Source organism: Convolutriloba macropyga, chromosome 12, assembly GCF_964194025.1.
Source record: "Convolutriloba macropyga chromosome 12, txConMacr16.3, whole genome shotgun sequence".
Classification (NCBI taxonomy): domain Eukaryota; kingdom Metazoa; phylum Xenacoelomorpha; order Acoela; family Convolutidae; genus Convolutriloba; species Convolutriloba macropyga.
Window position 1 is genome coordinate 15,094,269 of NC_134479.1, and position 26,397 is coordinate 15,120,665.

At 36.6% G+C, this 26,397-nt stretch overlaps 1 protein-coding gene across 1 annotated transcript in view; it reads left to right on the forward strand.

Moving 5' to 3' along the window:
* The first annotated feature begins 1,928 nt into the window (after positions 1-1,928).
* Positions 1,929-26,397, forward strand: part of LOC142350741 (uncharacterized) — a 104,991-nt gene continuing 80,522 nt past the window's right edge. Inside the window, exon 1 of the mRNA XM_075402693.1 lies at positions 1,929-2,216. Coding sequence (XP_075258808.1) covers positions 1,982-2,216 — 235 coding nt within the window. The 5' untranslated portion in view covers positions 1,929-1,981. The remainder of the gene's footprint in view (positions 2,217-26,397) is intronic.

Here is a 26,397-nt window from a genome sequence, read left to right on the forward strand (position 1 = left end):
AATCTTACACAAAGTCACCGCAAAAAGATCTGTAGCAATTATTAACCGCAACGTGACGTAAGCTGTGCGTTGTCAGCGGTTTATTTTCTTTTTTTTAGCTTTCACTGCATCCAGCTCTAAAACCAGCAAGCCTTATAATCATTCCCGAATTCAAAGCAGTTTTCAAATTTTTTTCCAATTTCTGGCGTTGACCCTTACCCCTTTTTTAAACCAAAATGAGCAACTATTTTGAAACAAAAAGCTGTTTCACTTTCTTTTCCGTTTTTCTAAAAGCACGAGGGCAAATTTATTGACTTGACAAAAAAATTTTCTCATTTTTTGGTAACATTTACTTACTTTACAATTGTGTTGTTAAATCTAAATCATTAATAAGTAAACACAGCCGGCAGATTGCCGCAAAATAGCCGCAATAGACCCCTGTGGCCTTTCGGTTCCATGAATTGAAACAAGTAAAGAATTAAGATAGAAAGATTGACCATCAGTTCTTTAACCAACAGTACAGTAGATTTTGGTTGGATTTGGACTGTTATGAGACACACACGCTCTATACGTATAAAGTCCTAATGAGGCCATTTGAAAATTATTTAAAAAATATATAATAATTTAATATATAATAATAAAAATATATATAATTTGAAAAATATTATTTAAAATCAAAAACTCAAGACTCTACTACTCAAGGGCTAAGGCATAGACGTTTGGCACTACTGAGCTGCACACTATCGAACTTTAACTAGAAAATGTTCATAAAAATTTAAGTTCATTAAGCGAGTTCAGGAGTCATTTTCTTGAGTGAAGTAAACCAAAGAAAACTGACCTTTACATCAGAACAAATGACGTCCCGTGCACAAATTTTTCTTCCAAAGCAGTGAAAGTCACTAAAAATCCAAAAGTCAATTTCAAGAAGTCAGGTCGGAAGAATAGTCGATTGAGACGAAGAAATAAAAAAGAACATGATGTCACCAATAATAACCTCTATTGCTTTGCATCTATTGATGAATTAATATATCCAGCTGCTAAGTCATCTGTTCAATGATTCTGCAAGTTTTTTCCACTGACCAACACTAAGGAATATTTCTGTACCACTGACGCAACTTTCAGTTTCGGACAAATCCTTGACGTTTTTTTCTAAGACATCTGGACGCATGTAGAACGCACGCACATTTGCAAAATAAGCAATTTCGACTAATTTTTATCGATGTTCGCTATTAATTCGATAAACCAGTGCAAAAATGTCAGGCACTAAAAGCTGAAAGCGGCCAACTAATGTTTTTCTTCTCTATATCGGCTAAGTTTCTGGCCCTAATTTAGAAGCTCAAACTGGAAATGCTTTCATTGTTTTTTCAATCAAAATGTTTGGAAATTGAGCCGCTCATCTCTGACATTGTGATGATATCGTTAGAGAGTAAGTACAGAATATATGACATTGTCATGCTAATTGAAAACACACAAAACCCAACGACCATCTAAAACCATAAAACAAATTGCTGAAATTTTCAATCACTGGTGGGGAGGAACTTGATCTCTTTCCACGCTTTGGTTCTATAAATCACTTTGGTGCTCTAATAAGCACATAGTGGCTATCCACGTTCGGAACTTGTACCCAATTCGGGTCAGAACACTAAGTTCCTCCGCTATGATTTATGTTGCATTAACATATACTTAGTTCACCCTGCCTACCGACCTCGTTTGAATCAATAGCTGGAAAATTGGTACAGCAGTATAGCTTGATATTCGTATATGGTATAGATAGGTGTTCTAAAAAACAAGCAAAACTTGCCGTTCGTTAGTACTCCTGGGGCTTTAAGCTAAATTTCTACAGCGAGTCATATCATAGACAATTTACCTCTTGTAAAGGTTAAAATTGGTGAACATATAATGAGAAATTTTTTGCTTTCTGTTACATCTTTTTCCGGCGTCTAATTGAACCGACCGGTAAAATTTTGTGCTCTAATGAACTTCAAGATTTTGTCAATTTATTATGGATACTTGGAAAATCTTTTGGATTGTTAACGTTATACTTGTTTTTCTGGCCATGTTATTTGCGTTGTTGGGAAACTATGAAGAAATTGGTTATCACAAAGTAGAAGGAAACAATGGAGTTGAATTCAAATTCAATATCGGCTTCTGGAAATCATGTATTAAATTTAAATTTGTCAATGGAGCATCGGGCAGGCCAACCTGGCAGGAAGAAAGTCTTTGCTTGGCAGCGAAAAGTAAGTTTTCATTGATCAATTTTCACAATGGAGAAGTTTCTATAGAGTAGTACGCCCTCGTCTGCTATATAGCCAACAAAAACAAGAAAAAAATAATTGTCTCGGTATTATTTGCTCTACTCGGCTTCCAACATGCGTAAGCTTCGAATTGCTCCCCTTTAGTCGATGTCACAAGGTTGTGTAGGTATCGGAGTCCATGTTCAGCACGTTTGGTTTTCGAACGCGAGAAAGCTTTCGTATGTTTGTCTTAGCAAAATAATCGTTATACTAGGTTTATTCGGAGGAATTATAGGTATGTCTGCCTGGACTACAACTAATTATTTTTTCAGCGCTTAATCATGATGACTCTTACTCTGATTTTTGGACTGCCCTGTACTCTCACCATGTCAATTCTTAATATGATCACGAGCGAAATTCAGAATAACGTTAGATTCTCTGAATTTGGACAGCGCTGCCTGAAAAATTCAGTCTGTAATTGGGCTTTACAGAACAAGTTCCCAGGCTGACAAATATGTTCAGAAGAAAAATTAGACTGTAAAAAATCTAAATTTACTATGCATCCAGGACATGTAACAAAAATTGATGGCAACAATCATTAAAAAAAAAACTTGTTTATGTATTATTGGATTGTATTATTAGTATTCTTCTAGTTTAGTTCTGTTTGTCTGCTGTTATACTTCTATCTGCTGTTTCCCTCTGTCACATCTGGGATTAGGAGAGACAATTTAGCAAAAGGATGTCCAGGTGAACTGACAAGGTGGCGGGTCAGCTCCACGTCTAACATATTTTCCCTTTTCCCTAAACGTGAACGGCAGAGCGGTCTTCACAGTTCACATCAGAACGCCATCCTTGAATTCGCTTTCCGTAAGCAATCCTTGAATTCGCTTTCCTTGGAAGGATCGTTTTCGTTTCTGCCGTCACCCAATCTTAGCGGGCTCATATTTTTTGCAACATCACCATATGCAATAATTTTTCACAATGATTGAGTGCTTTACAATTTATTATGTCTTTTCTGTCCCCCCTTCCCCCCGCTTATATGAGGCCAAAACATAACAGGTCCAAACTTTCTTCCAAAATTCGTCGATAAAAGTAGTTCATCTGTGAATTTTGTTGAAAAAGATATGGATCCAGAACGCAAACTCACATTTTTGAAAGCCTGCAATCATGTGGAAACAAGCACAGAATTCGTTCTTTCATTACTTTTTGTGGTTTGCAACCTTTCAACAATTTCCTACGTTTTAAAGGGAACCTTTCGACATTTTCTTACGTTTCACGTGATGAAAACGACCGTTTCCTTCTTTTTAAAAACAAATAAGGAACTAATCCTACGAAAACGCAACTAACTTATCGTTTCCGTCTGACCAAAACCAAACAAAAAACAAATCGGCAATTTTTCTTCGCTCAAAAACGATAAAATCTTAAATATACAATCTACACGCCTTGAAACTCATTTTTGCGCCATGACAGCTGTAGCAACGTTCGTTTCGAAAGCGATTCATGAAATAGTGAAAGGTTTGTTATTTCCTGAAAAATGTTTCTTCTTGGTTCCTGAACCTGAGTGTTATTTTGCGATGAAATTAAGACCTGAAGGTGGACTGATTGGTATTGATAAATTTTTTCTTGACAAGTAAGTAATTCAAGTCTTGCAAATTTTTTAGGTTTCATGCCACACTTCACGACGCTTCAGGTTTTGTCTTTGAATGCAGCGAAAATGACCGGGCGACTCGTAATTCCTTCGCTGTCCAGTAACAAGTAAGCACCTTGGTCAAATGACAGGACTTGTCTCCGAATTTTATGTTAAAACTTTTAAAAGCAATTCATTCAGATTGATGGAATGTTGACATCACCACCGTTGTTCTTGAGTTTGAAGATTTTCAACATAAAAAATTCGCTATTATTGTTATAGAACGAACCGCCTCGAAAAAAATTTATGTGATACTGTGTCACATTTACCTGCAAATATCATTCCTTCATTACCGTCATAAAAATGCTCTCTTCGAAATAAAGGCGATCGTACGCTTGGGTGTCAATTTTTTTTTATGGTTTGAGTTAGGAGATTGGAGATTTCCCATATTGTTATTTGTTACAAATTATTGATAGCATTTCGAGTTTCTTTCGCAACTTTTTACGCATACAGAACTGAAAAAGAGAAACCGAAAAAAAGATTCCCACGGAAAACGTTATCAACATTGGAACTTTATTATGTCAAAAAATTGAAAAAATGATATCTTATCGCAAAGACACAATTCTGTACTTTACATGTTTTCAGCTGCCCTAACAGACAGAAAAATGGTTACTATGCAAGAAAAACGCCCATTCTTTACTTGTGGACAAAAATAAATCATCAATCGGAAAAAAAGTAGCTTCGTTTCTACTTCAAATGGATTTCTCACTAGTTTTAACGTTTTAGAAATGTATAACGGATGAAAATCTATTAAAAAAATGACAGCATTGGTCCAACTGCATAGAGAAGTTAGCAAGTTTTCATTATTGGATCTGAAATAGTAGCCTTCAAGAAAAACCATTCCCTCAAGGAGTATCTTAAAATGTACCATTTCAAAGGAGGAGAAAACTCCAAAGCTGAAATTAATCGCTTTACCTATGCACAAGTGTGCAGTACCCCTTCTGATGTCACTGAACAATGGCAGCCTTCCAGATAAATTAAGACTACGAATTGAAAAGACCAACTTACTATTGTATGCGCAGACAAAACTGACTCAGTAAATGCGAAAAACCCCATTACTTTTATCAAAGTAAGTCAAAACAATTTTTGTAGCTTTAAAATATTATATAATCCAATTACAAAATTCACCTCAGTTTCAGAAAATTTTTTTAAAATGATCATTTGGGGGGATCAGTTAGATAGTGGTTGGGCGATAACTGACTTAGTGTTTGATGAGGATCACAATTAAGGGCGACCTAAGAAGTTTTGTAATTAAGTGATACCAGAAACAGAAGCTGTAAATAATAAACAAGTTTTCATATCAGGTTTTCTCATGACTGCTTCTCTGATCAAACTGGTGTTTTCCAGCTTGACTATGAAGGGTGTACATTTTATTTTTTTTTTCTCGTACAGCTGTATATGTCCTTCCCAGCCCAAAATCTTGAACCAAATCGTTTTAGTATTTGTTTGGTTGTTTAGGGCCCTTTACATGTGTGACGAATTAGAGGTGATATTCAGAATGCTGCTGGAAAACAATTTTTTATCACAAAAATCATCGCTATTTTTTACCAACTTGAAAAACCCAAATTCATGTCACAAGAGAAAAACATACAATTTGTCAATTATGAAGCTTTGAATGAATTTATGAGCCTGAAAACTGTTTGCTGTTTTTTTTCAAGATAATGCATACGGAAGACTTTGTTTTAATACCTATATCAAAAGTTTAAGTCAACACAACTTGCTTAAAAATAAATTTTTAAAAATTCTTTTTTTAAAGAGAAAGCCACGCAATTGTCTCCCTTCAACAAATTATGTCACAAATTTTGAAAAAAATGCAAAGAGAATGGAGGAATGGAGCAGTCCAGAGAGATTTCAGCGTAAATACTGAATAAATCAGATGCAGAAGATAAAGTGGAGCATTTGATGACAGTAAAACTGAAACGATTGTCAATGAAGCCCAACTAAAAATTTTCAATCAATAATGGGAGATTAATGAATGTTGGAGAAAAACAAAATTGCAAGAGCTGATTATATTCTCGACGTTGGATTCCCTACGGTTTTCATTGAAAATCCTGGTGGCATCATCCATGTTGATTTCCAATCAATTTTGCTAAAAGCATCAATTTTTTGTATAAATCACAGCTGTAAACAATGAAAAATGAGGAACAAAAGTGTTCTATAGCGCTGATAGCCCTCAAGATTCCACCTCATTTAGTTTGAAATACTCAAACAAAGTTTGAAATACTCAAGCGTATGGAAGCTTCCGGAAGCACAAAAAAATTGGCAATATCAGCAGCGCAATCAGGAAGCGGCTTTCAAAATAGAAAAACAAATGGAAAAACGGAGACAGTCACAAGAAAAAAGACTGCAGAACAGGAGAAAAGACAGCAAAATTTGTCTGTCTTCCTCTTAGAGAAAAATGTTGAACGGCTTGTAATTGAGTTTATTTGAAACGTTTATTAACCCTTGCAATTAAAACACAAATGAAAATGTCGTTCAAAAACGTCAAGGCAGAGTGGGAACCAAGGAATCTTTTACAAAGTTATGCCCTATTTCCGTGGCTTCTCGAGGTTTTCTAAACCTAACATAAAGCTAAACGACATAAAAAAATTATGTGCTGATGGCCTATATGGACCATCTAGAAAAACACAACAAGAATGTTAAGTAGTTGTTGCTTGAATTAAACTGTCTTTCAATATCCTTACATGCAGCGCCACTAAAAGTTTAGTATGCAAAGAAGGCTTCCCCTGTCTTTAATTGAAAACTTGTAGAACTGAATTAGCAAAAAAGTGGGTTTGTGTTGATGATTGCACAGAGTATCTTAAAGCCTTCAAAACTTTATTTAAAAAGTAGGAACAGCACTTCTATATGTCAACGAGTTTATTGCAGAAAAATGGAGAAATTTCTATATCGATAAAATGTATCAGTCTGCAATAACAGTCAAGTTAATCAAAACTGCTCCAAGCAAAGTAATTGAAAAAAAGGCATCAATATTCTCTCATTGAGCGCTCGAGCAAACAGATTTCGGAAACTCAAACTTTGCATTGAAAATTTTGTTAGTATTGCCAAAAAGAACGAATCCTTCAGGAAAGGATAAAAACGATGTTATGCCCACGAAGTTTTTGATGTGGAAAAGTTACCAACCTCTAACCCACCAACATGTTGACTTATTGATGAAAAAGGAGGAAAAATTGAGGGTTGATAAAAAGATTTTTTCCAAAATTTTATCAATCAGAGTTAGAATTTGTTAGTGAAAAGAAAAATGAGTCAAAACTAGTCCAACGATGAGTTCCGCCTTTTAATGAGTGACCTCTGATCAAAGTTTTTGACTGTAACACTCTTAGTTCATTCAGATATTTTTTCGATGATAAAATTTAACTTGCTGGCGTCTGGAGATTGGCTATCAGTAAGACCAGTTCTCCAACAAATCTTAGCAAAATTTAAATGGAGACATAGAAAAGTATAGCTTAAAACGGTGAAAAGAAACACAGAAAAATTATTACCGGTGCCAATGAGAACTTTCGTCCTTATGACAAGGAGAAAAAGCCTATTATGATGCTAACTTTTGAATCAGTTGATATACCAAAAAAACTGCTGAACTGCCAAACTATTGTTCTGAGAAATCAAGAAAACTGGGAAATCTGAAAGTTTGATGAAGACGAATGAGGGATTCTTTTTCTAGAGGCGAAACTCCGAGCAGCATAGGTATTTCAGTCATTCCAGAAGGTAATGGAGTACATTTAACTTGCAAAAAGGATAACGCAACATCAAACAGACTGATGAAAAGCGATAAAAGCAGAGTTTTTATGGATAGTTATCAGCTGATCTTTGCTCGGGTAAGACTCTAGTTTTCGTAAAAAGAAAATATATTGATAAGCAAAACGTTCGTGATACAACAATTTTTTTGCTTCGTGACATTGATTCAACCAGCGTCTGAAAAACTACATAGTCTATAAACTTGAACCAGCTCAAAAATTTTTTTCAATTTAGATTACAAAACCTCCTATAAAACAACGTACAATAAATGTGGACTGAGGTTCGCATCAAATCAGAAGAATTAGTTCCTGTTCGGTAATTGGGTAAAGTCGATTTAACCATTCAGTCCGAAAAACTATCCAAATCGGATAGACTATTATTACGCTAACCGAGCAACAGCTCTGCCACATTTCTTTGGTCACTAAAAGCCAAGAGGCAGCAGTTTTGCAGTATTAGCTGCTGAAACTGGCGGGTCACTTTACTCCAAGCGCGACATTTTTCAACTGCAAAGCGTATTAAAATAAAACTTTTAGTAGGGCAAAATTTTCCAGATGTGTTAGACGGTGTCAGCAGTAAAAATGCTCAAAAAAGCACTCCAAAATCAATAAGAAACAATGCTAGGAATCAAGACTTAGACAACCAACGTCGAAAACGGTTAGGAAACTCACTAAAAGCACCAAGAAAAACACTAACAAAAAACTAGTTGGTCATTGTATAACATGAATGTCGAAAAAGAAGAGTTCTGATATCTTTTCTCAAGCAAAATATGATCGCTATCCTGTTGCCAAACAAAGAACCACAGCGTTTTGATACAATTTAAAAAACTTTTTCTCTTGGTGATGTTTAATGGAAGTTTTTTTGTCAGAAATGGGGACGTGCAATTAGTTCTGATGGTCCCATGATAGAATTCGAGGTAACTGGCAACCGAAGCAGCTTTATCGATTCTCGAAAACATGCTGGTGAATTATGTATAAAATAACTCAGTCTTCGGGAGGTGATCTCATATAAGACGAAGTAGCAACTTCTGACCCTTCTAGAACTAATGATCCTTACATTAATTTGTTGCTTTCGCTTTTTTTCGGACTGTACAGTGTCAGCTAACGGATTGAAATTATCGAGAGCAAATGGAACTTATGCACGCAAAAGTTTCGCTGAGACTGATTATTTACACAGCAACGATGCAGAGAACACTTGATTACCATTACCATGCCAACGCTTTTTTACGAAGGTGATCCAGCTCCCATTAAAGCAGCGGAAATTGCTAGAAAAAACTGGTCAGAGGTTCAGTCGATTACAGTTTTTATGGTAAAGAAGCAATAGATTGTTCTTAATATGACAAACAACTGCTCATTGTTGTAGCATTTCATATGGCAATCAGAAGATCTATTGACAATATTGTGATAGTTTTTGATGATAATGTAATTTATTTCAAGGCCAATTTTGATAAATCTAATTTGCACTTTCGCAAGGTGACGCTAGATAATGAGGTCAAGAAAAAAAATTCCTGCTAGCCTTGCTTCCTAACACTATGTTGTTTTTGAGAAAAAAGTTTTTGGCTTCCTTCAACTGGTTCCCATAGAGGACTTTTTTGACCAAGAACCAATACGAAGATTAGGATTTGTCTGATAAAAAAATAAAACTTTATTGGGCAGCAACATGCAAAAACCATTCCACTTCCAAAGTTTTGATTTTGAACACATATAAAATTATCACAACGGATGACCATTCGCTGATATCCCAATATCTACAACTAACAGCAAAACGCCCCTATTTTCATACAATGTCGAATTTATCCAACAATGACAATGGGCACGGAAAAAGTTGTTAAGATTATCGCCACCTAATTATCATGGTATTTGATCGGATTAGCACCCAGTTAGGTTCTCATGACTTTATGCATCTTTAACTTACAAATTGTTCCATATTTATCCAGTTGAAAGTTTCAGCGGCCTTATCTAACAACATTGATACCTATGTTGATTGAGAAAAGGTCAACACAATTTTTGTTGATACTGCGCGATGACTGTCACAAATTTATGTTTTAAGAAATTTATGGATGAAGACGAAATTAATAATTTCCGCACATTTCTCACTGCTAAATACCCACCAAACGCGTTCGTTTTTTTTACAGTTGGTGTTTCCATGTTTTTTGATTGCCGTGAGTTAGCAGCCATTGATCGTTAAAATTAGCTGTCTTTCTTTGAAACTCACACTCCAGTTTGTTATTATGTTGCATTAGTCTGCTTTTTTTAAAAAAAAATTTTAGCGGCAAAAAACTTTTATGCACGATCGACGTTCATACAAACCAATTTTCGAAGAATCAGATCAGAGCTATCTAGTGGCCGTCATCAACATCATCCGCTTCTTCACAAGGCATTTTTTCTATCATCAAGTGAAGCGTTGCGGTTGATTGTAAATTGTCGTTAAATGTTTTGCTTCACAACATCAATAAATTGCTGAGCGATGTTGAGTACTCAAAGAAAGCAGGCGAATTGTTGAAGTTTACTGGCTGGCCTCTACGTGGCGTATTCCGTTTGAAGTTGACAACCCTAGTAGAGAAGACCGAACAAAAACGACGCAAGAAATGTTCGGTATGTTCGGTTTTCTACGTAAGAAATGGTCGGCATGTTCGGTTTGTTCGGTATGATCGGTTCCAAATGAAAGAAATTGTCGGTATGTTCGGTCTAGAAAGTAAGAAAGCTTCAGTATGTTCGGTTTTGCGAGATTCGGTATGTTCGGAATGTAAGAAAGATTCGGTATGTTCGGTTCAGCCAGATTCAGTATAATCGGTTTCAAACGAAAGAAATTGTGGGTATATTCGGTCTCGAACGTAAGAAAGCTTCGGTATGTTTGGTTTTGCAAGATTCGGTAGGCAAGCGAAAATTGATATACAAGAGTGTCCCGGGTCTAGGTGTCACCGCTAAAAATTGCTAAAAGATGTAAGGTTTGCGGTGAAATACCGATGCTTTCTTACGTTTAAAAACCGACGATACCGATGCTTTCTTACGTTTAAAAACCGACGATACCGATGCCTTCCTACGTTTAAAAACCGACGATCCCGATGCTTTCTTACGTTTAAAAACCGACGATACCGATGCTTTCTTACATTTAATAAACGACGATAACGATGCTTTCTTACGTTTAAAAACCGACGATACCGATGCCTTCTTACGTTTAATAACCGACGATACCGATGCTTTCGTACATTTAATAAACAACGATACCGATGCTTTCTTACATTTAATAAACGACGATACCGATGCTTTCTTACATTTAATAAACGACGATACCGATGCTTTCTTACATTTAATAAACGACGATACCGATGCTTTCGTACATTTAATAAACAACGATACCGATGCTTTCTTACATTTAATAAACGACGATACCGATGCTTTCTTACGTTTAAAAACCGACGATACCGATGCTTTCTTACGTTTAAAAACCGACGATACCGATGCCTTCTTACGTTTAAAAACCGACGATACCGATGCTTTCTTACGTTTAAAAACCGACGATACCGATGCTTTCTTACATTTAATAAACGACGATAACGATGCTTTCTTACGTTTAAAAACCGACGATACCGATGCCTTCTTACGTTTAATAACCGACGATACCGATGCTTTCGTACATTTAATAAACAACGATACCGATGCTTTCTTACATTTAATAAACGACGATACCGATGCTTTCTTACATTTAATAAACGACGATACCGATGCTTTCTTACGTTTAAAAACCGACGATACCGATGCTTTCGTACATTTAATAAACAACGATACCGATGCTTTCTTACATTTAATAAACGACGATACCGATGCTTTCTTACATTTAATAAACGACGATACCGATGCTTTCTTACATTTAATAAACGACGATACCGAATCTCGCTTGCAATGAAAAAACGACGATCCCGAATCTGTCTTACGTCTAAAAAACGACGATACCGATTCCTTCTTACGTTTAATAACGAACAAAAATGACGATACCGACGTAAGGGCTTTCGTCGTTTTTGGCTAGAAAAAACGGCGATACCGACGGTTTCTTACGTTTTCTAACCGAAGATTTCTCAACTAGGGAATCAATTGCGTGTAGCCAAGCTTCGGCCTTACTGTCGTGATGAAATTTGAGTGCAGAAAAAACTTTTAACTCACACCCGTTATAGTTGATTTCTTGTGGTCATTGAAAACGGTTCTTCTTGTGGTCAGTCTCAATTTCCCGGGTCGAGGTTTGGTCAAAAAATAATATAAGATTAGCGGTGATCAGCGGTGAAAAAAAAAACTTTTTTCAACGCAAAGCGCCCGCATCTTTTAGCGATCAATGCGTTCATAGCGGTGAATTTTTGTCAGATTAACGGTTAATTTAGCTGTGAATTTTTGTAAGATTTGCGATTTTAGCGGTGAAAAATTTTTTTTCACCACTTCGTGGTAGCGCTGAAAATTTTTTTTCACCGCATTATGCTAGTAGCGGTGAAAAATTTTCTTTCACCGCTTAAGCGGTGGAAAAAAAACTTTATCGCTACGAGCAGAATGCGGTGAAAAAAAAAATTAAGCGCTACCGTCAGAATGCGGTGAAAAAAAATCTTTCAGCGCTACCGTCAGACTTTATCCGCAACATATTTTTTACATTACCTGAACCAGCACTCAAGCTGGTTTTTTGACAATGACAATCCAGACAGCTGCAGACATGTGCCTAATGTTTCAAAAATTATTTAATTCAAAGTTAACGTTTATTATTGTGCGACTCATCATTTTTTAACATTATCTGAACCAGCATTCAAGCTGGTTATTTGACAATGACAATCCAGACAGCTGCAGACATGTGCCTTGTATTTAAAATTCTTTTAATTCAAAGTCTTTCACCGAGTTTGGTTTGAGTTGAACAGCTCCTTGACCCGATGAAAAATACTGTATTTAAAAGTTTAATATTTGAAATAATCGCAAATTTAGGTATGAAAACCAAACTTTTTTCCTAGGCAAGCTATAGCAAAATTTTTTTTTGTTTTAGACTCTAGGTACCCATGGTATACTCCATGCCGAGTTTGGTTTGATTTGAACAACTCCTTGATCCGATAAAAAAAGACCTATTTTTAAAATTCGTTATTCGCAAAATTCGCAAATTTCCGTATGAAACACTAACTTTTTTCCTACGCAAGCTATAGCAAAAATTCTTTTTGTTTTAGACTCTAGTTATCCATGGTATACTCCATACCGAGTTTGGTTCGATTTGAACAACTCCATGATCCGATAGAAAAGACCTATTTTTAAAATTCGTTATTCGCAAAATTCGCAAATTTCTATATGAAACAGTAACTTTTTTCCTAGGCAAGCTATAGCAAATGTTTCTAACAAACTATAAACTAAAAACTATAACTGTTTAGAGAAGCTGGACCAAATTGTTCAAGTGTTTCATACTCTATACATATAGGGGATAAAACACAATGATAAGAATCTTTACCCTAAACATCAAGAAGGACGACGAGTACCCATTAACTTACAAGACAGAGTCAACACTGAAATTCAAAGTATACCTATAGAAGGACACATAGATTGAGATCAATATTTTATAATACTTCTAAGATAAAAGTACAAGAACAATTATCCTCAGATATGGCTAAAATTAAAACGTCTTTGTTTAATATGCTTATCTTTTATCCGTAAGCTGATTGTCTATCCGTAAGGTGATCCTCTATGGACAGTGTGTTCGACCTAACTTATAGCATTATGTCTTTTTTAATATTACGAGGTTGCTGATCATTCAGAACTATTCTTGCATGTTTTAAATACAACTTTTTCATTGATGAAAATTTGTAAGATTGGCGGTGAATTTTGCGGTGAATTTTTGTAAGAAATGCGATTTTTAGCGGTGAAAAATTTTTTTTCACCGCATAAGCAGTGAAAAAAAAATTCACCGCTTAAAAGTTTTTTTTCACTGCATTGATTGCATTGAGCGCAAATCTTACACTTTTTACTCAATTTCACCGCGATTTTAAGCGGTGACACCTCGACCCGGGTTCTATATGCTGTGAATATTACGTCGTTGATGCAACTTGATGTCATCCAACTTTATCCACTCTTGCCATTTGCGTTGGTTGCAATCGGATGAATTCAGAGTAATGTTTGATCGATCACTACAACAACCGGATTTTTTGCGCTTAAAGCTGCGTGCGCTGTGTATTGAACTTTTATACAATCTTCGTGATTCCTGGGTCGAGGTTTTGACAAACAAAAATGTAAGATTAGCGATGAATAGCGGTGAAAAAAAACTTTTCACCGCAAAGCGCCCGCATCATTTAGCGTTGATTGCGCTGAAAACGGTGAATTTTTGTAAGAATTGCGTTGAATTTTGCGGTGAAAATTTTTTTTTCACCGCATTCATCGGAATTCTTACAAAAAAGAAACTACCGTACAAGGGTTCGAACCTCTACCTCATGCGTGTCACCAGCTTCGTAATCCACTGGGCCATCTGTCACTTACTTCAATGATATTTCCTGTGAATATAAGATAAGCGTTGAAATTATCGCGGTGAATATTTGTAAGATTTGCGATTTTAGCGGTGAAAATTTTTTTTTCACCGCATTCTGCTGGTAGCGGTGAAAAATTTTTTTTCACGGCATCCTGCTTGTAGCGGTGAAAAATTTTCTTTCACCGCTTAAGCGCTGAAAAAAAATTTTACCGCTTAAAAATTTTTTTTCACCGCATTCATCGCATTGAACGCAAATCTTACATTTTTACTCAAATTCACCGCAAATCTTACATCTTTTAGCGATTTTTAGCGGTGACACCTCGACCCAGGTTACCATGGCTCGAAAAACTAGATCGGGCAATGGAAACTTTCGTAGGCATGAGTTATAACGGTCGCAGATATGGTCGTTAGCTAAACCAATTTTTTTTTTTGAGCGGAGCAATAAATCCCTGCTTCTCGTGTCTCTTCAACTGAATGTGGAATAAATTTATATACTCAGAGCAGCACCATCGTCTAAGTTTGAGTCCTTCGCTTTAAGAATTTTTGTTGTCGCTCCAGATTGAACTAACCGTGCTCTCTGAGACGTTACAGCTCTTGCCAAGGTTCCTTTCGTTTTATTTCATATTGGCTATAAAACCTATTATGCGCAAAATCTTACCTTTGCAGTTTCTTTGCTTCAGTTCTGGTTTCCCGCCCGGAGTTACCTCTCATAGAATTTCAGTATTGAATCACTATATTCCAATTTTACCCAGCACTGAATCCCGTTGTTTGCAGACTAAATAAATCCGACAGACTGAGCATTGAATCAACATGAAATTAATGATGATGTTTTGAATGATGTTTGTCTTTGTATGATGAGATCGGGTCAGCGTTTTGTCTGAGTATGATGAGACCTGCACTGCTGTGCGTCTGAGCATGATGCGCCATGTATTCTAGGATCACAAGCGTTCTGCTTTTTCCCTGAGTAGTCTGACAAGTATCAGCCAACATGTTGCAGTATTCGCATAGCAACTCCTTAAATGATTAAGGAGGATGGTGTTGGAGTGTTGTGATGAATTACGGCTGCGCGAACAAGCAGTGAAGGTCGGTGGATGAAGTTGGAGATTCTAACTTGTATCAAATTGTAGTAATTAAACTCAGTTTTAAACTGATTCAATTTATTAAAATTTTTATCGATTCCTTCATTAAATCCAAATCATGTAAAACGCCTTTGCTAATTCTGCCTGCTTTGTTAACTCTGCATGCTTTGTTACAGCAAATATTTTTGTCAATTTTGTGTTTTCACTATGAGCCAGCCACATAGCAACTTTTTTACACAGCCACTTTAAAGCCTCTTGAACAAATAAATGAGATTAAAATGCCGCAGTTTGCTTAAAATAGAAGCGCCTGAATTTGCCGCGCTTGAGTCACTATATAGAACAGTAAAAACATGTAGACCGCCTGCTAGATAAACAGTTAAATATCTCATCCTATTCAGATGAAGAGCACAAATTTTTTCATACTGTTCAGACGAACAGCAGAATACTTTTCAGCCTGTTCAGAATAACAGCAGAAGATTGTTCATCCTGTTCAGAGTGACAGCAGAATTTTTTTCATCCTGTTCAGAGGAACAGCAGATTTTTTTTTCATCCGGTTCAGATAATCGAGGGTGGACAATAGCTCATGATAAACAATCAATAATATGTCATGATCAGTGTTTTATGCATTCTCTAAAAGATCCATGATTCAGTTCTGAAGTGTAATGACAGGTAAGTCAGGGTGGCGATTTGATGATTTGGTTTTGTTGCACTTTGTATTTTCCTTCAAAAAAGGGGCGGCGACAGCAGTTTGTTTTATCTTTTTACGTCTAAGGACAAGTAATACCAGCAGCTGTCTCAATTATGGCAATAAAAATTTACCAATGAAATGGTTTCAGTTGATCAAATTATGTTCAGATTTTAAGTTTGCTGCTCGCTCTTTTAACCGTAGATCTTTTTTAAAGAATGTATTACAATATTTCGTGTTGTATAACTATATGTCAGGTTTACTTTTTCTGTTTTTTAATTGACTGATTTGCCAAACTTCACTTAACTTGGTTTCTTTTTATGTGTACCCGCTCCAGAGCATAAACGATATAATTCAAATGCAATCAAATACTCCCAAGACCTGTTTAAGTCACATGGTCCCAGCTTAAACAGTGATTGTGTTTTGCTCTATGTATTATGATTTGAATACCAGAAACTAGTATAGGAGCAGTTGAATTGCATGTCAGGCGAATTGCAGCAATTGAACAGAGATAACATATAAATTATTGATGCAGAAAATGTTACAAACTCGTACCACATTCAGCAACAAAATACAAATCAAGGGCATGTTAAAAAAAAACAAGTTATTCAACGCTTCAACGCTCGAGAATTTTTTATATTAGCTGTCATACAGATTTCGTTACTGTATTCAGAGTGAATTTAGCGATGCCAAATTACAGGATTTATCGATCAGAATTATTGGCTATTTCGCAGAGCGAATATGCTACCAATTTTGTATTCTCAAAATTAGATTTTCTGAGTGCTAAATAATTGTGCAATTGGCGACGCGGATTTAGCTCTAGTTTACAGACTTGTATTTCGCTTAGCGAATTTAAGCTTATAATTGTTTTAATACAATTGTGTGATTAGCGGAGCTAAATTCTGATTAAAAGAGAGGCAACTAAACTTGAATTAGAATTAGAGAGGAATGATGAAATCAAAATTAACTGAATTTGATCAACAATTTGATCACATCTAAATGTTTCCAAATGCGTCAACTCAAGTCACAAGACTACATGAACAAACAATGATTTCCGTTTAAAATATGTGAACAAATTGACTAAACGTGAAATATGATGATTTCCAAATGCGTCAACTCAAGTCACAAGACTACATGAACAAACAATGATTTCCGTTTAAAATATGTGAACAAATTGACTAAACGTGAAATATGATGATTTGATGGAAATTGACTTCAAACAGGAAATTGACAATGAAAGTAGAACTAAAAGATAAAACAAAATGAACTAAATTAAAATAACTGAAATTAAATGGATTTGGTATTTCCAAATTGATAGCCCCGTCCATACTAAGTCATACTATACCACATTAGCAATTGTTTTGCAGAGTAATAGAAAAAATCCAGTTATCTGTAGTGCTTTCAGTTGAGCGCTTGTTGTTGTCCTACCTCCTTTGTTTCTTCTGTCACGTGATTACGACTACAATAAGTGCAAATATAACTATAATGTTGACTTCCATTTTGCTGACAGAATGCAGATCTAATGATGCAACTAGTTAGCTTAGTCAGATGAAGAGAACGAAAACTCAAAAGAAATTGTCATTTCCTCCAAACGCTTTTCTAAATTGATCTTCTCCTTCTCCTCCTACGCAAGCACAGCTGCATCAGCTGAAAAGCTTTTTGGGTCTCATTTCGACTAAGGGAACACCTGAAAAAATTGCAAGATCTTATATGTTATTGGTTAATTAGTTAATTCCTGAAAAGTGCTCCCATTGCAGCCCATTGCAGCCCACTCTTACGTGGCAGTTTTAGTCAGGGGGAAAGTCCTCAAAATTCCTCCTATTGCAGCCCATTGCAGCCCACTCTTACATGGCAATTTCAGTCAGGGGGGGTATTTCCTCAGAAATCCTCCCATTGCAGCCCAACTCTTACATCATTTTACCCCCCCCCCCCCCCATAGACAAATTACCCCCCCCCCCCCCGCTCTTACAACAAAATGGGAGGATTTCAGGGAGGACATTCGACCCGGGTAGCCATTGCGGCTCGACCCGGGTAATATGATTCCACAGGTTTAAACATTGACTTATAAAGATACTTTAGAAGTTTAGTAGGGGATAAATACATTCTTTTATATAGAAGTTCTTTTAAAAGTATCTGAGTTCAAGCATCAGTCGAGCTTTTTATGAGTCAAACTTGGCACTTTCATTATTTGAGAATCAAGACTTTCTTGAGTTTTAAATAATAAATTTCTGTATCAATCTCTATGGACGCGCAGGTGCCCAGAAACATCACCAAACAGGCGTTGCACCAGGAAATGGAACATAAAAGCAGTTGCAATTTTGCCAGAAAAAAATCTTTACAAAATTGAGTTCCTATAAATTTGACTTTACAAGTTGGACCTATTGCGAGTTTGCTCGGTTAAATAGAACTAGTTAACAATGCTATAACATCATCAATGTCATTTCATCGTCAACTGGTTTAAAGCGTTAGTTTTATATTCCTCAAATACTTTTTCTTAGATTATATTGAGCGTTGCACAGATTGGTTCATATAAAACAGCAAAAATATTGAAAAATTGAAAACAAATATCCGTTGAAAATTTTGAATCACATTCCTTTGTTTTTGCACCACTAATCTGCATTACAATCACCTACTTCATAATTTCCTTCGAGAAGTCACTGTCAACTCAGTAATTCTCCGAAACTGTAGCTTGGAAGATTCAACTCAACGTGTGTAAAAAAAAAAGATATCAAATTATATCCAGTGTGCATCGTCGATGTTAACGGCCTAATCGTAACGACATATAAGCAACGTATAAGTATTAACGATCAATGCAAGAAGTGAAACTTAGACAGCAAGATTTTTTAATGCTCATTTAACAGGTTTTTTTGTCTGATGTCATGGACGTCAAATCAGTTCGTATTCAGTCAACAATTGACTAGAAAATCTAAAAACATTAAACCAAAAACCACATTAATCGATACATATCGTGGTTATGTTTACCTAAAAATAAGCTAAACAAACTTTTTCGGAATTTTCTACGTATCTTAGAACGCATTTTGTTATTTAAAACGACTTCTGTAAGCATTTAAAGTACTCAAATCTGATTGGTTAAAATTTGTTCACTTAAAAAGTAACATCTTCCGGCCCAGAAGAAGATGTTAGGAAAAACGGTACGAGCTTTACGAGCGGGCGGAAGAGTGAACCTGTCGACGTACGTAAAACGGTAGAGCGCGCGAAGTTGTCGGATCCGTAACGGAGTTCCACAATCCGAGCGGTAGGGTAGTAACCCCTGGGGTTAGTTTCCTCAACTATCCAAACAATGTCACCGGTCTTAAGGTATTGCTCGGCAGGCGTCTGCCTCATAGAGCGTCGTTTCAACGTCGGAACGTACTCTCTAATCCACCGGGATCAGATCGCATTAGCGTACGAATGCGCACGGGCGTAACGTTTACGATGACCAAATTCTTTTTTGCCGACAACAGACGGAATAACAGTAGGGTATGCTCCTAAAAGAAAGTCGTTAGGCGTTAAGGTGTTCAAATCACACGGACCAGCGGTAACAGGTGTTAAAAGACGCGAATTGAGAGCATGCTTCACGAGACAAAAGGCAGTATGCAGTACATCATCCGCGAAGTGACGCCTTCCAAGAATAGTATACAACACGCGTTTGAAACTGCGTACCAACTTCTCCCAGATACCACCTTGATGTGGTGCGCTGGGTGGATCGAACTTCTACTTTATACCTCTGTGAGCAAGCTCAGCTGCAATGTTGACAACGTTTCATTTTTCAAAACGTTCTCGGAGTTCTTTCTCCGCTCCATTAAAGTTAGTGCCATTGTCCAACCAAATCATGGCATGTGTACCCTTACGTGACACAAACCGCTCAACTTCTATAACAGAAGAACTGGTGTCCATGGATGTACCTAGTTCCACATGGAGAGCTGTGGACAGTAGTGAGACAGGTGAAGAGGCAGCCCCACTTTTTCTCAGTAGTACGACGGACAGTAAAGTAAAACGACACAAAGTAGTCAAAACCGGTGTTTGTGAAGGGAGGAGACTGGTATGCAAGTCTCTCCTTAGGTAAGTCAGACACGATTGATTGCATAGTTACAGCTTGGAATTCTTGGCATCTCAGGCAGTGTGCTTTGATGGAACGCAAAGGTGATCTTAGTTTCAGTACTGTATTGTTTTCCCGCACAATTAATCTTAGGTATTCAACGCCTTGATGATAATGCTTTACCTGGGTGTGTTCAAGGAACAGTTTAACAAACTGACGACGTGCACTACAATTATTGGGTACTTTACGTTAAACCCAACATCCATTAACCGCTTATGGTCAAAGGAACGGTAAATTTGGAGCAATTCGGCTGCTCCGTTTAAAAGATTTTTTGTCGAGAAGATCTTTCCTTTTGGTTTGAAAAGACTCTCATTGCACCAATTAGTGCATATGACGTCCGGCCACGTCAAACTCAGTAGGGTCAGTGATGCTGCGCTAGAGGGTACGGCAGCCGACATGCTTTGCAAAGGACGGAGAACGCATGCGGATATGCGCAAGTACTTTTGATAAGAACTACACTGATCAAACAAAAATACTGAAGGAACGGGAGTTGTCTGTTTTTTGACAGATATAGCCAGAGATACAGTGTCTTCTATAGTGACTGCTTGGTTGACGCCAAATTTGATGTAATTTATGACGTCTTTTTTGGTACAAAGGGGAAGCGTGAATAAAGGCCAATGGGGTCAAAGACTTTCGAGACAAGACTTAGGACTAAGAGCTGCGTGAGTGACTTGGTGATAGCGCAGCTTGTACCCCTACTCACAACTAAAGTGTCATTGGTGTGTTCCCACTTTAGCCCGAGCACATGCGATGAATCCTCCTGACATGAAACAATAACCTTGGGCTCGGTAGATTGAGGAAAACCATCAATTCGATCAACTACATTTGGCACTTTGCCTACAAACTTTGTAAGCTTGAAGCCAACAAGATGGAGAAGATGTACCAATTCCTTCGATCTTTTGATGATTTTCTAGGGAGACTCCACTGAGTCAAGGTAATCGTCCATGTAAAAGTTCTCAACGGCTTTTGCAGCTTCGTGGTAAAACTTTGCGTTGTCTCCTGCATTGCGTTGTAATGCATAGTTGACGCATTTGGGCGAGGCTTTAGCCCCGAATATATGGCCCGTATATTGATACACTGCAACGTTAGTTGTGGGGTCCTCCCCTCACAAATTACGAGTTCATGGCTGCTCTGATTGTAATAACCCAACTGCAGAAACCGTCCCGCGACATCGGCAGAGACGGAATATGGCTGCTCTCAAAAGCGAAGAAGTACATAAATTAGGTTTCGGAGCAGATCAGGGCCAGTGAGCAATGACTTATTCAACGAGGCATCTGGAATTTATGTGCTCCGTTGAGCACCCTACGCACCTTGCCCGGTTTATTTGGGCTTAAAATTGGATGGTGGGGTAGAAACCACACTTTTTCAGACTAGTTCTCAACCTTGTGAGCGTCTGCAACCACAATTACATGCCCTTTTTTCAGATCATCCTTAATGGTACTATCATACTTCTCTCTAAGGTCTTCATCCTTGGCCAATCGTTTCTCCAGAGATTTTAGTTGCACAAGGGAAGAGAAGTAAAGATTTAGGAGCTCAGTTTTGTCTTCTGCCCACAGCATTCCGACACCGTATCTCAGGCCATTGTGTATGGCGGTACTATCAACGATTTCGTGAGCCTTTGCGTCAGCTGCAGACATTGAGTCGACCTGCTTGTTTTCCACCCGAATGATTTAATCTCGTACCATGATTTCACCTGACTTGCTAACTCATTGTCATGATTGATATTCACTTTAAATCACGTTGAGGTGAAACACGAACGTGATGGTAACGGACCGCTTAAGACCCAACCTATGGGTAAGCGTACGGCAATGGTTGAACGCTTCTCATCGGCAGAGAAGTAATCTAAAGGGCGCATGTCAAGATAGACATCTTGTCTGAGTATCATCCCAAGGTCTTTGCAGGAATAGGTCAAGTGATCATGGACTGCTAAGTGTGGGTTAGTCGTCTCTTGCATAGCCTGAACATTATTATATCGACGATGCTGGGATTTCGTTCCTTTTTCCATTTGCTGCAAATTTTACTTTTTTGTCTTGGTTACTGAAGTGCTGTTATCTTCAGGTCTTGCTTTGGTTGCGCTTCGTTTCATAGGATCGTGGGTCTCAACCTTTTTTTTGAGCCAATTGTTAAAGTCAAGTAAGGTAGGTTTAAACCAGTGCTTTTTTACCGACCATGACTCTTTCATTCTCGGCGGAAATTTCTTTACCGCTTGGTTAAATAGGGAAGCGCTCTTAAAATCAGCATAAAATGATAGTGATTTGAATACCCCAACGAGGCTGGATATTGCTGCAGAACAACTTATAATGTCATCATTGTGCATTTTAAAAGGCGAAAAATTATTTAGTTTCTTCAAGTGTGCAGAAAACAACCAAACAATATACTAACAATAATAAACAAGCTACAGATAAATTAAATAAATTAAAGAAGTGTGTTTGTAGACTATGACAGTTGGAAAAGACAAGAAACAACCCAGCCGTATTTCGAGAATAAACATAAGTCACATCCTAGAAGGCAAAAAGACTAAAGCAACTAGCAATCATACAGATACACATAAACAAACAGCAACAAAATCAATATACTACAACAGTAGGGATAGTAATTTATTAAATTTGAAAAGTCAGAAGACAATCCTGCCATAAGTTGAAAAGTCACACCCTAGAAAGCTATGAGACCCAAAAAAAACCAGCATTCTAGCATACTCAAAATACTACAACCAAAACAACAACATACTTCATCAAATATGACATACTACATTGAAATTCGAAGAAGTAGCGGAAGAAAACGAAAAAGCGAAGTTTTGAAAGAGCGATTTTATTGAAAAAACCGGAATGCGAAAAATTGAAGAGTGAACGGAAAACAAAGGACGTGGGCGAAACAGTACATGAATGAGCGGCGAAAAAAATTATGGGAATTACCGAAGGTTGTAAAATTTTTTTCACAACTTACGTATGTATTGAGTTTCACTCAATTAACAGACCTTCTTGTCGGAGGAATTGATTTTTTGACAACTCTGTCGAAAATTTAAGCTTTTTTCCAATTTTTCTCTTTTTTGCTCAGTTTTTTTTTGCGCTTTCTTGAATACGGAACGGTAGTCCACTAATTTGGACATTTTTGTGCTCGAAAATAAGGTTTATCAGTATTCGGTAGTAATTTTCGAAATTTTTTGAATTGCCTCAAAATTGACCAAAATTTCCAAAAATGAACAATTTGGCATAATGTTCTCTCAAATTTCTCTATATCAGAGGTTATTTTTTGATATACGATCCGACTTGATCCTTTTTTACGAATTTTTGGTAAATCTACTGAAAATTTTTGAAATCGATGTTTTTTCGCTCTTAAAATTCAACTCTGGGGTTTATTAGTAATCAGTTCTCCAAAAATTTTTATTTGAGTACCCCATTCAATATCAAAAATTCCGGAGTTGGGTTTCCTGCCGTCTAAATTAAATATAATATCGAATCTACATACCAAATTGAATTATGACATCGAAAAAAATTAGAGGTTCTGCTTCACATTTTTTCAAGTTTGTCGATTTTCTGTTTCACTCTTTAGCGTAGCCTCCATATCTGCATCGTTGTCCAGATCCCAGCCGGTGCATCTTCTAAGTCTGATGCCAGAAACATAAGAGCAAACACTCTCAATGTCGGGTCCATAGATGGATCATTTTTGCTAGCCACCAATCTTTTTCCCAGCGCATTAGTCAATCAGGCACTATGAACAGCATGTCCGCGAGTTATTAAGAGAGTATAGCAGTACCTCAGAAAGTTCCTTTCAATTCCAACATCAAACACCACATTCAGTTTCTTCCAGCTTCATCTGTCCTCGGATTCACAGGAGTTGCAACGTCGGTGTTCTTGGTTTTGACACCAATGCATGTCTCAAGTCCCCAAAGAGACCAGTCGTCAATGATGCATTCTGCTAACTCAATCGTCCCGGGTCGCGGCACCAATGTTAACTCAGTGTTTCTGGGAATTTATAGTTTGGAAGATTCAATTCAACATGTGTAAAGATATTAAATTATATTCAATATGCATCGTCGATGTTAGCGACCTATTTGTAACGACATGTAAGCAACGTATATGTATTAACGATCAATGCAACAAGTGAAACTTAGACGGCAAGATTTTTTGATGCTCAATCAACAGGTTTTTTCGTCTGATGTCATTGACGTCAAATCAGTTCGTATTCAGTCAAGAATTGTCTAGAAAAGCTAAATATATCAAACCGAAAACCACCTTAATCGATACATATCGTGGTTATATTTACTTAAAATTAGGTTAAACGAACTTTTTCGGAACTTTCTACGTATTTTGAACGTATTTATTTGCTCTTGAACGCAGTTCATAGCAATTATTGTAAACGTGTGTGTCTTTTTCATGCAAATTCATTTTCATAAGCTATCTAATGCTTGACTCCAAAGCGCCTATATTAATTATAGCTTTGATTTTAATGTTTGTATAGCAATAGCACAAAAGTTTTTTTGAACCATAAATTTAACCAAATCGGCGCAAATTAGGTTGTATAGAATTTGACCTATTTAATATTCAATTACAGAAAACCCTAAAAAGTAAACTAAATTGCAGCAAACAGAAATTGCCTTGGCATGGAAGACTAAGGCCAAGAGCATTATAATGATTCGAAACGGTAGGATTATGACTCGACAGAGTGGGTCATTGTTCCGAAATACCAGATTTATGAATAGAAAGACCGGGTCATAGTTTCGAAATGCCAGATTTGTGATTCGACTTACCGGGTCATTAACTTCTTCCGGGACCGTATATCCCGGGTCGAGGTGTCCACCCCTAATACACCGTTATTAAGCGAGATTAGGGTGTAAAGCGTTTTCCACTCTTAAAAAGCAGGGAAAATAGTGTAAGAGTGTAATTTTAAGAAAATTTCACTCTTTTTACATTCTTTACACTCTTCAATCCACTCTTTTTACACTCTTAAAAATTACACTCTTTCGTTCAGTTTTTAGTGGGGAAAAGAGTGAAAAGTGTAATTTTGAAGTGATTAAATTCTTAGAAATACACCGCAATTTTTAAGAAAATACACTCTTAGAAATACACTACAATTACACTGTTTTGTCCACTTGTTTCCTTCTTTTCAACGGGTGTAAATCTTATCCAGGCTCCGCACACGAAAAAAAATTACAGAAATTTGTGCTGCAATAATAAAAATCTGATCTACGTCTTCAACCCAGAATGAAGAGGAGGAGAATACAGATGACAATGAAGCCTTTTTTTTGTTAGTTTTTTTGGTTTGGATTGTCTTTGTTCTTCTTTCTGCAGAAGAAGAGACTTTTGCAGTTTAATGGCGTGTACGATTCATCGCATAATGAGTTTCAAATGCACCTTTTCAACGCCGCCGGTTGCAATCTATTTGTTTTAATGTCCTTGACACCACTGATTAATACAAAAAAGAAAAAGAATTAAGATTACGGGTTAATGAACCGTCGAGTTAGGTGAAGAAAATGTCGAACTTCATGAAAAACATTTGTTAGAAACTTTTTGAAAGTGACGGGTTAGAAAGCCTATGTTAGCTCATTGTGTTGCCTTGATAACGTACTTTATGAGTTTTTGTAGAAGTTAATGCCAACATTCTGATTTGTTCACAAATTTTTAATGAACCATCGAATTAGGTGAAGAAAAAATCGAACTTCATAAAAAACGTCTGTTAATAACTTTTTGAAGAAGACGAGTTAGAAGGTCTATGTGAGCCGTTTTTTGTTGCCGTGACAATGTACTTTATGAGTTTGTGTAGAAGTAACTGCCCATATTTTCACTTGATCACAAAATTTAAATGAACTGTAGAAATAGGTGAAGAAATAGTCGAACTTCATGAATAACGTATGTTAATAACTTTTTGAAGAAGACGAGTTAGAAGGTCTAGGTTAGCTTTTAGCCCATTTTGTTGCCTTGATAACGTACAAAATCAATTTGTGTAGAATTAAATGCCCATATTTTAATTTGTTAACAAAATATTAATTAATAGTCGAAATAGTTGGAGAAAAGGTCGAAATTCATGAAAAACGTCTGTTGATAGTGTTTTGAAAAAGACAAGTTAGAAGACCTATGTTAGCCCATTTTGTTGCTGTGGTAACGTACTTTATGAGTTTGTGTAGAAGTAATTGCCTATTTTTTGATTTGTTCACAAAATTTTAATGAACCGTCTAATTAAGTGAAGAAATAGTCGAACTTCATGAAAAACGTGTGTTAAAAACTTTTTTAAGAAGACGAGTTAGAAAGTCTATGTTAGTTGTTAGCCCATTTTGTTCCCTCGATAACGTACTTAATGAATTTGTATAGATTTAAATGCCCATATTTTGATTTGTTCATAAAATCTCAATTAACCGTCGAATTAGGTGAAGAAAATGTCGAACTTCATGAAAAAGGTCTGTTAATAACTTTTTGAAGAAGGCGACTTAAAATGTC